Below are 13,917 nucleotides of genomic sequence, written 5' to 3'. Positions count from 1 at the left end.
TGTTTGCAGGTTCTTCAAAGAGAGAACAACAGTGGGCACATTTAGCAAAACAGGGATTAGGTTATGGTAAAGGCATAATCGATTATCAAATGGTACCATGAGCTCATTAATTAGTAATTGTTTGCAAACAATGAAAAAAAAAAATAAGATAAACAATAGTCAGGCATTAAGGGTTTCAAGTGTTACAAGTGAAGTTACAAATGTTGTGATGAGGTACAGGTGTTTTGTTTTTTTGTTTTTCCCATTAACTAATTGTCTTTCAGATGGAAATGAGCACTTACTCTTCTCAGGAGGAAAATCCATGGATGTCTTTAGTTAAAAGTTGAGTGTTTGTCATTGTCTTATGGTGGTTGTCTTGTCATGTTGTTTTTGTGTAATAATGGCCAGAATTTTAATTTTTTTGTTAAGTTTTTTTAATATTTTTGGTATTTGTTTAGTCATCCATTTTATTTTTGTTTGTTCAGGTGGAGAAATTATTGTTTAGTCCACCTGAAAGGGGGGCAATTGGCCATTCCGTCAATTAGCAGCTGAATAGATGGTCATGGGATATGTCCTGCAGCTGAATACATTTTGTTGATTTAAGACAAGAGTTGTGGGTAGGAGGCCATTCTAGCTTCTAGAGTTCGTTTTTTTTTTTCTCTCTTTGTTTAATGTTCATTCAGGTGGAAAAAGTTACAAGGTGTACGCTTTGTCTACCTGAAAGGGAGGTTAGTGCATAGGTCTGAAAGTACAGATAATGCATTGTCTTTTTAATGCTTAAAATTTTGAATTTTGGGAAGCAACGTTCAAGTTCATGGTTTTTAAAATTTTTTGATCATACCAGGGGGATCCATTTTAGAGTGGGTTCAGCCTAAAGAGGTCATGGTTGTTTTGATGGTTTGGTCAGAGTTGCGGAAGCAAGGAATACTAAGTTCCTGGGTTCCAAGGAAGGAACTATAAGTAAACGTTTACTACGCAAGCAGATATTATGGATAAGAATTTGATTCTGCTCTTGTGTTTCAATTCCAAAGTCCTGGTGGAGCGAGATTGGAGGGGTCTCTGGAACATGGATGGCAGATGTTCATCTGGTTGGCAGTTTGACTGTGCCGTACCACACTGCAAATTTGTTCTGATAAACAGGAGAGAAGGGACAAACAAAAAGATTCAGTTTAATACTTGTTTTTGCTTATGGACAATTTAGGGCTAATGCTGGATCTGAAGGACTTTGCCCATCAACGAGACTTGTGAAACATTTTTGCCGGAGTCTCTCCTGAAGAATGCAAACATGCTATTAATACATGTGCAATGGGTTGGAGGTTGGGGAAGGAATATACACTTCCAATCCGTCAGAACATGAAATGTGAAATATATGTTTTTTGTTGAAGGGAGGAATTGAAAGAAGGAAAGGTTTTTAATGTATGACATGTATTGACATAACGGAAGTAATATGGTGCAGGTGCCCAGGTGACTGGCGCTTATACATAATAAGGTGTCGATTGGCCAGACTAGAGGTTGGCCAGGTGACACATCAATGGGGTGAAAATGTCCTTGTATGGGGAGATACGCCTGGCTGATGTCTCACCTGAGAGGTTGAAACCCGGCACAGGGAAGGCCAGTGAATACACACAGGAGCACGCTCCGTTAGATAAAGGGAACAAACACTGGCTACCAGGGTACATGCCTTCACCACATGGAGCTGCAACATCTCACAGTGGTTGATAAAAACCTATTACCCTATATGTGCTGAGTATACACTGAATCAAGTGCGATCATTGTACCAGTGACTTGCTCCCAGAGATGTGCGGACACGGAATGAGGTTCATGCAGAGCGCGTATGTCTGAGGAGTAACCCGAAAGAGGAAGGATGTATTCAGCACTATATTGGGGGAATAGGAGCTGGGATGGGTGTTGTTAATAGGGTGGACATCGACCTCCTGAGGAACAAACTCGCAGCCATAGCTTCAGAGAATAAGTGGGGCTTTGTTACTCAGAGAGATTGGTGGCATCCTTGATAACATTCAACAAAGTCACATAAGTACCCAGGTTAAAGTGGCTCAAGATTTTGTCAACAATGTTGAGAGGTTGGTAGAGAATGTGATGGTATAGGACGGGAATCTGTCATTGGCTCTTGCGTGCACGAAGTGGCAGGTGGAAGTGTCAACCAGCATTGAGCTGATTGTACAGTCTCCATATGAGGGACAGAGGCCTTATGAGTTAGCATCACCGCTCAGTAAGACTTTGCCAAACACGTCGCTTACACTGATCCAAAGTGGTGGTCGAATGCCTGGATGGGCCATACCAGTTTGGATTGTGAAAGGTGTTATGCTGTATGATCTCAAGTACAGAAGTGCAGACTCGGTCTGTATATTTGGTGGCATTAATGGGCTTACTGACTGGGGATTCTATCTTCTTGCGTTTGAGGCTAATTTCCCACATATGACCAAAGAAGCTGGAAGATGGAGGCAGGTTGATACTTCCCTTGGTCAAAAGCATGACCATGATGTCCTTTGTATGCCAGGTCAATACATGGTGGTGAACAAAAAAAATGTTGGGAAGATATTTCATTCTGTATTCGGGATGGAAGGATCATTGCTGGGAAGGAAGCACCTGGGTATTATTTGGGACATAGACGAGTTTGTTTCCTTGTCCTAAAGAATGCCGATGTAACGTTAGTCATGGAACTAGATGGTTCTTTGAACCTAACCATAGGTAGAGGTGCATGGTATACCCTGGGCATGGTCTTTGAAACCCAGGAACAGGGATGGAATTGTGTGGGTTTTGTCATTGTTACAGATTTATATGTGTTGTTAAACTTGATATTTATATAGAAGGGTCACAAAGTTATCTATGCAAGCTGGGGAACGAAGTGACGGTAGGGTCTCTGTGTACAAGATAGAGACTTTGCTGCCAAGTCAGAGCCCTGCAATACCGCTGACATGCCCGAAATCTGATGGGTCATAGGTATATATGTATATATTATGGTAATGGGTTGATTTATGTCATGGTATAGTGTGATAAAGGTATATTTTAAGCTAGTAATATGGGCAAAAGGCCCTCCTCGAGACTCTATATCTGAAAGCTGGTTAAGATGCTGCTCTGGATGTGTGCTGGTGAATGATGAGTGTATGGACACCCCTTGCCTGTTTTATACCCCTTCATGAAGATGTTAGAAAGAAGAAGATACAGAATGGTGGCATGGGAGCTGTCACGGAAGAATGATGTTGGTGTGTCACCCAGTAGCAAAGCGGCACGTGTTGGGAAACACAGCACATTAGGACCGTTATGGACTGTTCCACAGGAGCTGGTTCTGAGGCCTATGTTGAGAGGCGCAACATGCGTTAAGACATTTATGGACTGTTCCATAGGGGCTGTTTCTGCACATGTTGAAAACACAACACGTTAAGACAGTTAAAGGCTGTTCTATAAGTACTGGCTTGGAAACACATGTTGGGGAGGAAACAGTTATGGACTGTTCAATAGGAGCCGTGTCTGAAGAAGGGTGATATGCGCCCTTTAGGCGCAAAGCGGCATATGTTGGATAAGCAACATGGTTTAATATCTTACTTCTGGTATTTCACTTCCTGTTTGACACAGCCAGGTAGGAATGAAACACATCAAAGCTTTGTGATCAGAAGAACAATGCCTTGGCTCAAGCCCACCTGCTGTGACATGTGCGAGTACAGTACAAGCTTCAAAGAAACCACTGCTGCAAAGATGTCTATTGAGATTTGACACAGGGCTGATAGAGACGCTGGCCCTGGAGGACAATAAAGCATGCCTCCTGGAGAATGGGCAGACATTTGAAATGATACCTCTATAAAAGGCAAATGGGGGTGGCTACGAGTGGGCGTGTATGTTTGAATGTAAGGGACATACAGGCTTTTGATCTCTCTCTTGGCTGCTGAGAAGCCCGCTGTAAGGTCATCCCTTTTGCTATCTTGGGACCTTGCTCTGACCGAGGGCTTGGGCCTATATTCCATGAGGCCCAGACCCCTTTTACATCCAGAACCCGCAGAGGAAACCATGTGTGATAAGTATCTTTGATATTTCATTGTTGTTATATGTTGTAGAGATGTGCTGTTAGTATAGTGTGTTCTGATTGTAAGCTATGTAACATTGTAATACCCTTTTAGTACTTTTATGATAGTTTCCTAACTCCTTGGGAAATAAAATAAGATATTGTTTTACTAGCAGCACCGTGTGTTTGGTTTCATAGCTAACCTGTTATTATTGTGATATAAAACAATAGCATGTGCTCAGAGTTTAATAGACCGACTAATGATAGGGACTAGACAAATTATTACGCAGATATAATATTAATAATTATATCGATTCTTACACCATCCCTGTTGGATTCTGTTTGTAAACAAAGTGGCCGGGGAATACAAGGTACTGTCATTGAACACATATTTAATTAATTTATGTTGTTAACTTTGTAATTATTATAATAGTCAATGTGAACTTATAACCTTATATGTAATAATTAGGGCTTGTGTTGATGGACTTTAGGATTTTGATAATCACAGCAGTTTAAGGCACTTTTGAGATCATTTAGAGTGCATTGACAGCTTTATGTGACCTGCAGCTGAATTTTTTCTGACCTGCATTTCAAGCACATTTTTACAAGGCAGGAAGTCTTATTTTTGTGTGAAACATCAAGCTCATTTGAAATCCAACCCCAAGAAAGGTCCTTTTTTTTCACCCGCACTGCAACAGTTACCTGATTATTTATGCCTAGGGGATGGTAAAACCACTTTTACGTACCTGCTGCTCTGCTCCCCATCAAACAGCACTCCCCTATTTCCAAAAATGGGCTATTCCTATATCCCCAGGTCCAGTGCTGGTCCATGAATCAGTTTTGATGGTGTCAGGGGCATCCGAGCACCACGGTGAAGGGGAGAAAGGACTGTGGAGGCTGGCCCTTCACTGTAAAGGAGTCTTCAAGAGCAGAAGCTGCTTTACCTGGGCTCCTGGACATAAACAAGCAGGTAATCCTTGCAGTTCAGCTATAAAATGTCCACACACAATTTTACTTTTTCAGGTATAACAAGAATTTTTAAACTATAGAATTATCAAACGCACATTTTTCTTACTCCATTCATCAATTGGCAATTGAATAATTTCAACTACAGCCAATTTGAAATTTAAATAATCTGTTTTGCTGTGAAATTTCAAAACATATTCTATCATCTGATCAGATTAAATGATTTGTGTGTACAATTATTATATTGATTAAATATGAACAACTGGTTTAGTAGCCTTGTTGAGAAAGGGACCTATTATGTGATTTAAACTAATCCTAATTTATGTTAGATTAATGTTTTGTGTATGAATAATAAACAATGTATCTTTTGCTTAACCTCATATTGCTAAAAACAATCCAATAACCAAACAGTATTTTGCTAAAGAAGTAAAGAATTTTTTTTTAACTCAATAGAAATAGATTTCTTGGTGATATTTTAAGAAGCATGTAATTCATCAGTACAGTCAGCTGAATCCCCCCAGAAGTGTACAGTGCCTATAAATCTGGCAGATGTGGTAATTTATGCATTTCCAACACTATGTGATTTCAGAAATATTTTCAAGAACAAAAGTTCACAAGTGAAATATTAAAGCACATTCCAGTGTGTAACTGTAAAAACTACCGTGCAGTTTTATGTATAGGTTTCAGGGTTTACTAACCCTTACATAATACCACATAATGTACTAAACCCTAAGTCATGTACTGTTCTCTATGTTTAAGTAAAACTCTTGACTTCCTCTGTAGCTTGTGTTATGATTAATGTATCTGTGTCATATAATCCCCTAAAGAAACAGAGATTATTCTGTTTGCATAAAAAGAGAGGGAAGAGAAGAATTCAATAAAAATCTGTAAAATTCTTGATATTACTATGCACCAACGTATTATTTTCAATCTCCAAACAAATCAGTTATTCCAAGATTATCTTTTTTTGGTTTATGACAGTGTTGGAAATCGTTATTTTGGTATAATTAGCGATATTCAATAACTCATATTGGTGAGAAAAGTTCCAAGAAAGTTTGTTCAGTTCCTGTGTAAAAACTCAAAAAAATTATTTAATAATAAAATAGCAAAATATTACAAGAACAATATCAAAATGTAGAATGTAAAAATAACATCAATAATGTAGTTACATTCTTGAAATGAAGATTGTACAACCCCTGGCAAAAATTATGGAATCACCAGTCCCTGAGGATGTTCCTTCAGTTGTTTATTGTTGTAGAAAAAAAGCAGATCACAGATATGGCCAAAAACTAAAGGCATTTCAAATGGCAACTTTCTGGCTTTAAGAAACACTAAAAGAAATCAAGAAAAATAATTGTAGTGGCCAGTAACAGTTAGATTTATAGAACAAGCACAGGGAATAAATTATGGAATCACTCAACTCTGAGGAAAAAATTATGGAATCATGAAAAACAAACAAACAAAATAACACTCCAACACATCACTAGTACTTTGTTGCACCACCTCTGGCTTTTATAACTGCTTGCAGTCTCTGAGGCATTGACTTAATGAGTGATAAACAGTACTCTTCATCAATCTGGCTCCAGCCTTCTCTGATTGCTGTGCCAAATCATCTTTGCAGGTTGGAGCCTTGTCATGGACCATCTTCTTTAACTTCCACCACAGATTTTCAATTGGATTGAGATCCGGACTGTTTGCAGACCATGACATTGACCTTATGTGTCTTACTTCAAGGAATTTTTTCACAGTTTTTGCTCTATGGCAAGATGCATTATCATCTTGATAAATGATTTCATTATCCCCAAACATCCTTTCAATAGATGGGATAAGAAAAGTGTCCAACATTTCAATGTAAACCTGTGCATTTATTGAAGATTTAATGACAGCCATCTCCCCAGTGCCTTTACCTGACATTCAGCCCCATATCATAATTGACTGTGGAAATTTGCATGTTTTCTTCAGACAGTCGTCTGCATAAATCTCATTGGAACGGCACCAAACAAAAGTTCCAGCATCATCACCTTGCCCAAAGGAGATTCGAGATTCATCCCTAAATATGACTTTCATCCAATCATCCACAGTCCACGATTCCCTTTCCTTAGCCAATTGTAACCTTGTTTTTTTGTGTTTAGGTGTTAGAGATGGCTTTCTTTTAGCTTTTCTGTATGTAAATCCCATTTCCTTTAGGCGGTTTCTTAAAGTTCGGTCACAGGTGTTGACTCCAGTTTCCTCCCATTTGTTCCTCATTTGTTTTGTTGTACATTTTCTGATTTCAAGGCATATTGCTTTAAGTTTTCTGTCTTGATGCTTTGATGTCTTCCTTGGTCTACCAGTATGCTTTCCTTCACATGTTGTTTGTATTTGGTCCATGTTTTAGACAAAGCCAACTGTGAACAACCAACATCTTGTGCAACACTGCGTGATGATTTACGCTCTTTACCTACATACTAACAAGCAGATTTAATCTGATGCAGGTGTTAGTGTTTGTAATGAAAATTTACAGGGTGATTCCATAATTTTTTCCTCAGAATTGAGTGATTCCATAATTTATTCCCTGTGCTTGTTCTATAAATCTAACTGTTACTGGCCATCACAATTATTTTTCTTGATTTCTTTTAGTGTTTCTTAAAGCCAGAAAGTTGCCATTTGAAATGCCTTTAGATTTTGGCCATGTCTGTGATCTGCTTTTTTTCTACAACAATAAACAACTGAAGGAACATCCTCAGGGACTGGTGATTCCATAATTTTTGCCAGGGGTTGTATATATAATCAAATGTGTGTCTTTGTATGTGTGTAGCTATGGCAACTTCCTTGAGTGTATCTCGCAGTCTGCCCAAAATGCTTCTGTTCCTAGCTTTTACTTCTAAAATCTGACCCCTCCTTCCTAAAAAGGCTGGTTTAAAGTTCTTCTGAGTCTACAGATTCTTCTAATGAAAGCTAGCTTCTCCTCCCACCTCTCACGCAAAGGTGGGGGTTGTTCAGTCTCTATGCATTGACATTCCTGAGGAGTGGGCAAGAACAATGTGTGAAAGCATTTGACTTGTACATAATATAAGTTAAAAAACAAACAAAGTCTTGCGAGCTACCATGTGAAAATCCAAATGATAATTAGAGATGATTAAAGGACAGCTGCTAGCATTGATCATGTCCCATATGCTCGTGCCAAATAAAATTTATACCAATATAATGCTGCGCTATCCAAATAAAATCATAAGGTAATTGTACTAAATCCTAATATTACTGACTACAGTTAAATAGTGGTGGTGAGATATTCCATTCCTATGTAAAAAATGAAGTAAACATAATAATGCAATCTTATGGGATTGAAAGTTGAAACTATAAACAATTAAAAATTGTAATCCTATGTGATCCTCCCAATGACAACCTGTGTAGCATATACACCTCTCTATACAAATGTTGCATTCATATGTAATAGAGAAATTTGCAACCCTGTGTGATAACGGCAGCAATGGAAGGCAATTTCACGAATCTAAGGAATAGATCTATTTTCAACCCTACAATAGCCAACAACAAATATATAGATTTATTTAAGAGATTGGTCACAACTGATTTGGAACAGTTACCGATTAAAAAAAATATATGAACAAAGAGTTAAAAAAAGGGCCTAAAAACACTGGAGGAGAGGAATGACATTGTGATCTGCCCAGCCAATAAGGGTGGGAGGGATTGTGGTACTCTCTATTGACCAATATAAAATGGAAATGAGTAAAATTCTTGGAGATAGGTGTACATATCAAATATTGGCAACTAATTAAACAGTTTAAACTTGAATTGGCTTCTTTGGTACAGTATGGGGTAGAAAAGGAGATACTTAATAAATATGAAGAGCAATATTTGATTGCTATTAGATTGACTATTATATTTTATAATCTGAATATACACAAAAATAGAACAAGTCCATCGGGGAGACCCATAGTAAGCGGGATAGAGTCATTTACTGCAAGACTCAACACATGTTGGGGAGGGGACAGGACGGTTTGTGAGACAGTGGACTGTTCTCAGAGTGGGAGAAGTCACACCAGTACAGCATCTTTATATTTGTTTGGCTTGTTACAGAGAGGTGCGCTCATAGCACCTATTAAATGTGAATATCCTAATATAGGGAATATTTTCATTTTGAATAAAACTTTTAAAATGGCAATACACTAGCCAGTTTCCTCTGTTTTCCATATGAATATTGTTGCAAGCAACCATCCAAGGATCTGAATGCTGGCCATAAACCCAGAGGTGGTTTAAAAGCATGGTTTGACCGAGCTTAGGTGCAAGGTCACACGCACTAAGGTGAGCACATACACCAAAGGGGGTGCACAAGAGTGGACACAAGCACTTTACTGTCTAATCGTTTGTTTTATCATTTGCAATGAGTACCAGAAGAATGGAATAGTTATGAATGGACTTTATATTGCGATTTTGTGGACACAGATTAATGCATGAATTAGTTTGGCACAAGAGCACTTTAAACACATGTCACTTTATTTCTACATTGATTATTGTATATTGATGACCTTTTATATAGATTGATACAGGTTGTCACTGCAATTGTCGCATTTATTGCAATTATCGCACAGGGTTTCAAACTTCTCTATTGCATATGAATGCAACATGTGTATATAGAGGTGTGTATGCTACACAGGTTGTCATTGGGAGGATCGCATAGGATTACAATTTTTAAATGTTTATGATCACAACTTTTAATCACATAAGATTGCATTATAATGTTCACTAGATTTTTTACATAGGAATGGAATATCTCACCACCACTATTTAACTGTATATTGATGCACTATTATATAGATTGATGTAAATTATAGGTTGTAGTAATTAATTTATAGGTAGATTGATGTAAATTATAGGTAGTCAGTAATATTAGGATTTAGTATTATTACTTTAAGATTTTATTTGAATAGCTCGGCATTATATTGGTATAAACATAACATAAGTTTCCCTTAACATCTAAATCAACTACTATATAATATAATATATACATTATATTCATTGAAAACCCAATGTTCTTATTAATATCCTATTCAATAAAAGAAATATTGTAGTATAAAGAACTTATATACGTATATTTAATATATATATATATATATATATATATTCCTAAGAAATGTGAAACCTTTCTTCTCGTTTGCCATGAGGGAGGGTGAAGGAAACCAACTTAAACTTCCTAATTACTACCACATGTTAACTCTCCATAGGATTGCTTATGAAGCTTATAACACTATATATACACATTCATATAAATATTAAAGCCTATATATTTCACTTCTTCCATATCTAGAATATATAAATATATATTCTATAAAGATCTAATCCATTCATTCATTTGTTAATATTTGTTAATTGATAAATATTAGATATTAGATTAAATAAACTTTCTAACAGACAGAAACCTTGACAGTATGTAGTAATTTCAACTCCACACTATTGGGGTTGATTTACTATTACTGGAGAGTGCACAATCTAGTGCAGCTCTGCAAAGAAACCAATCAGTTTCCAGATTTTTTTTTGTCAAAGCTTAATTGAACAAGATGAAGTTAGAAGCTGATTGGCTACCATGCACAGCTGCACCAGATTATTCACACTTTAGTTTTAGTAAATCACCCTCTATTGTTTGTTAGCATTGTAAGGTAAACAATTACTTTAAAATAGCAAAGTGAGTAAATTGTCCTGGATTCAGTTCAAATTTGCAGACTGTAATTAAAACTCTATTGAAGCCCACGGGGTAGCACTTGTGAATCTTAAAAATAGGTTCTGACTATTTTCAAGGCTAATAGGCAATGAATATAAAAATGCAAAAAAAAAAGGGGGTGACATGGGAAAAACACCAATCCTTTCAATTAAATGTTTGGGAGATTGAAACAGTAAAATTGTAATTGACAGTGTCCAATACTACATCACATACACTAAATTACCAAAAGTATTGTGACGCATGAACTTTAATGGCATCCCAGTCTAATGGCCCGTACACACGGTCGGATTTTCCGATGGAAAATGTCCGATCGGAGCGTGTTGTCGGAAATTCCGACCGTGTGTGGGCTCCAACGGACATTTTCCATCGGATTTTCCGACACACAAAGTTGGAGAGCAGGAGATAAAATTTTCCGACAACAAAATCCGTTGTCGGAAATTCCGATCGTGTGTATACAAATCCGACGGACAAAGTGCCACGCATGCTCAGAATAAATAAAGAGATGAAAGCTATTGGCCACTGCCCCGTTTATAGTCCCGACGTACGTGTTTTACGTCACCGCATTCAGAACAATCGGATTTTCCAACAACTTTGTGTGACCGTGTGTATGCAAGACAAGTTTGAGCCAACATCCGTCAGAAAAAATCCATGGATTTTGTTGTCGGAATGTCTGAACAAAGTCCGATCGTGTGTACGCCCTATAAGTCTGTAGGGTTCAACATTGAGTTAGGCCACCCTTTGCAGCTGTAAAAGCTTCAACTCTTCTGAGAAGGCCGTCCACAAGGTTTAGGAGTGTGTCTATGGGAATGTTTGACCATTCTTCCAGAAGCGCATTTGGGAAGTCAGGCACTGATGTTGGATGAGAAGGCCTGGCTCGCAGTCTCAACTCTAATTCATCCCAAAGGTATTCTATCAGGTTGAGGTCAGGACTTTATTGGCAGTACTTTAAAAGAAAATGGATAAAGAAAAGAGCAGGGCATGATTGTTGCTGCTGACCTATCTTATTAAATTGCTATCCTTACCATGTTCTGTGTTGCAGAGTCATGCGTTTCCTCATGCATTTGTTACCTAAATAGTTGTTACTTTTACCATGGGTGATAGGTTGCTGGCAGAGGAAACAGACCACAGTGGTGCTGTCAGCAGCGTATAAGTTAAAAAAAGCTTACACTCCAGAGTTCTTTCTACTTACTGCAAAGTCATGTGCTCTCAAATTTTCCTAAAGCTGGCCAATTTATCCCAAACACATAACTTAAGTATTTTATTTTTTTTACATTTTTATATTATATAGGACTATGGGGTTGGGAGGGGGTTTAGGGAAGGTAGGGTTGCACAATCTGTTTTGACATTTATTTAAAGCTTTATTACAATGCAGTGTGGTACTGCAAAAATAGATGGCCACAAACATTAATATGAAACTGCTTTGCCACTGGCCAATTTATATAAAGTTGAGAGCATAATTTTATTTTTTTTGCAAGAGACTTTTTCCTTCCCCTTATCCTCTCCTCCTGCTAGAAGGAGGGTTGGGGTGCTAGCAGTAGGGGGGGGGCAAATATGTGGTCAGAGGAAGGACAGGTAGCAGCAAAAATTAGGTGTATAATCATATAATCATGGGCTGTCTGACTAAAAGTCCAAGGTCTAAACATCACTTTGACCTTATGCAAAAAAATGGCTCCCACCCTTTCACAATGCATGGGGAAGGGCAGGCAGCAGCAATTTCTTCAGACATATATTTGCACACAGTTTTATTAAGCAAAAATTGTGTAAAAAAATACACTAATGTTTATTTTAAGGAACACGTACACAATATGTTACCCAAATTTTTGGTAAAATATTAAATATGACGTTTCATCTGAGTGAATTGACATCCAACATGTCCAGCCTTAAAATGTCACGCACTCAAAAACAGCAACAAACTTCAGTACCCTAAATTTTCCTTAGAGGATTCATTAAAAGCCCCTTCAGGTCATCAATTTAGAATTAACCATGAATAATAGCCTTAAAAATATAGCTTTCACACTGGCATGCACAGCAAAAGAAACTCTGCTGCATTTCCTGATGGTGACTTTATCCCTCATATTGGAGGCATAGTTGCAGTGGGAAAGCCTAAGGCCATAGGCTTCTTGCCCTTTCCAAATACAGGGGGAAGGGAAGGTAGTGACAAATGAAGGAGTAACATGGTTCTAAAAGTTGGGAGGAAAAGTAAAGTAAAGTTTTGGGGAGGCTTCAAGGGGATGTTCACCCCTCTCTGATACAAGGGGAGAATCATGTAGAGATCTACTTCCACCAACCTAGGGAGAGCACAAAGTTCCCCACTCTAAGGATATGTGGAAAAGAAGCTCTTTGCCACAATACATGATAGTGGCTAGATCCATCACACTCTAGGCATAGCTGAAGGGGAGAAAAAGGCTGACCACCTTTTCACAAAAAGGCTTTGGTTGGATCATTGTTTTTGAAACAGGCAAAGCTTCCCTTTGTGTGCACAGTGGTGTGCTTCAAAGCACTCCCTATTTTGTCCCCCACTTGTCATAGCCGCCATTACATTTATTAAACCTGGTATCTGGATCCACCTCAACGGTGGCATAAATGAAGATGCAAAAACAAAGTGCATAGACTGATAACCCTCACACAAGGTTGCTTTGGTTTGACACTTATGCCCCGTACACACGATCGTATTTTCCGATAGAAAACGTCCGATCGGAGAGTGTTGTCGGAAATTCCGACCGTGTGTGGGCTCCATCGGACATTTTCCATCGGATTTTCTGACACACAAAGTTTGAGAGCAGGCTATAAAATTTTCCGACAACAAAATCCGATCGCGTCAATTCCGACCGTGTGTGGCCTGTTCCGACGCACAAAGTGCCACGCATGCTCAGAAGAAGTTCCGACACGGAACAGCTCGGTCTGGTAAAATTAGCGTTCGCAATGGATACAGCACTTTTGTCACGCTGCAATGTTAAAAATGGTTTAATACAGCGCACTCTCTTCTTCTTTATAATGTGAGAAGAATTAAGTAGTTTTGCTGCTCATATTCACACACACTTCTCACAAACTTATTTATTTTTTTTATATTGGGATTACCTGAATATATTGTTATTTGTCACATCTGACATAAATAATTTTTTTTTTATTTTTTTTTATTTAAAGCCATTTTTATTTTAGATTTTATGTTTGTATTTTTTCAAAGGCTGATCTTTGTTTAATGTTATTTTTAGTTTTACTCCAGAATATTTTTGTGTGT

At 37.9% G+C, this 13,917-nt stretch overlaps 1 protein-coding gene across 1 annotated transcript in view; it reads left to right on the top strand.

Moving 5' to 3' along the window:
- The window catches only part of LOC141141222 (uncharacterized), a 34,197-nt gene that overhangs the window by 2,284 nt on the left and 17,996 nt on the right, over nt 1-13,917 (top strand). Inside the window, exon 2 of the mRNA XM_073628907.1 lies at nt 4,812-4,967. Coding sequence (XP_073485008.1) covers nt 4,812-4,967 — 156 coding nt within the window. The remainder of the gene's footprint in view (nt 1-4,811; nt 4,968-13,917) is intronic.

Source organism: Aquarana catesbeiana, linkage group LG04 (genome assembly GCF_042186555.1).
Source record: "Aquarana catesbeiana isolate 2022-GZ linkage group LG04, ASM4218655v1, whole genome shotgun sequence".
NCBI lineage: Eukaryota > Metazoa > Chordata > Amphibia > Anura > Ranidae > Aquarana > Aquarana catesbeiana.
Note: the sequence above shows the minus strand (reverse complement) of the source record. Positions and strands in the feature narration are given on the sequence as shown.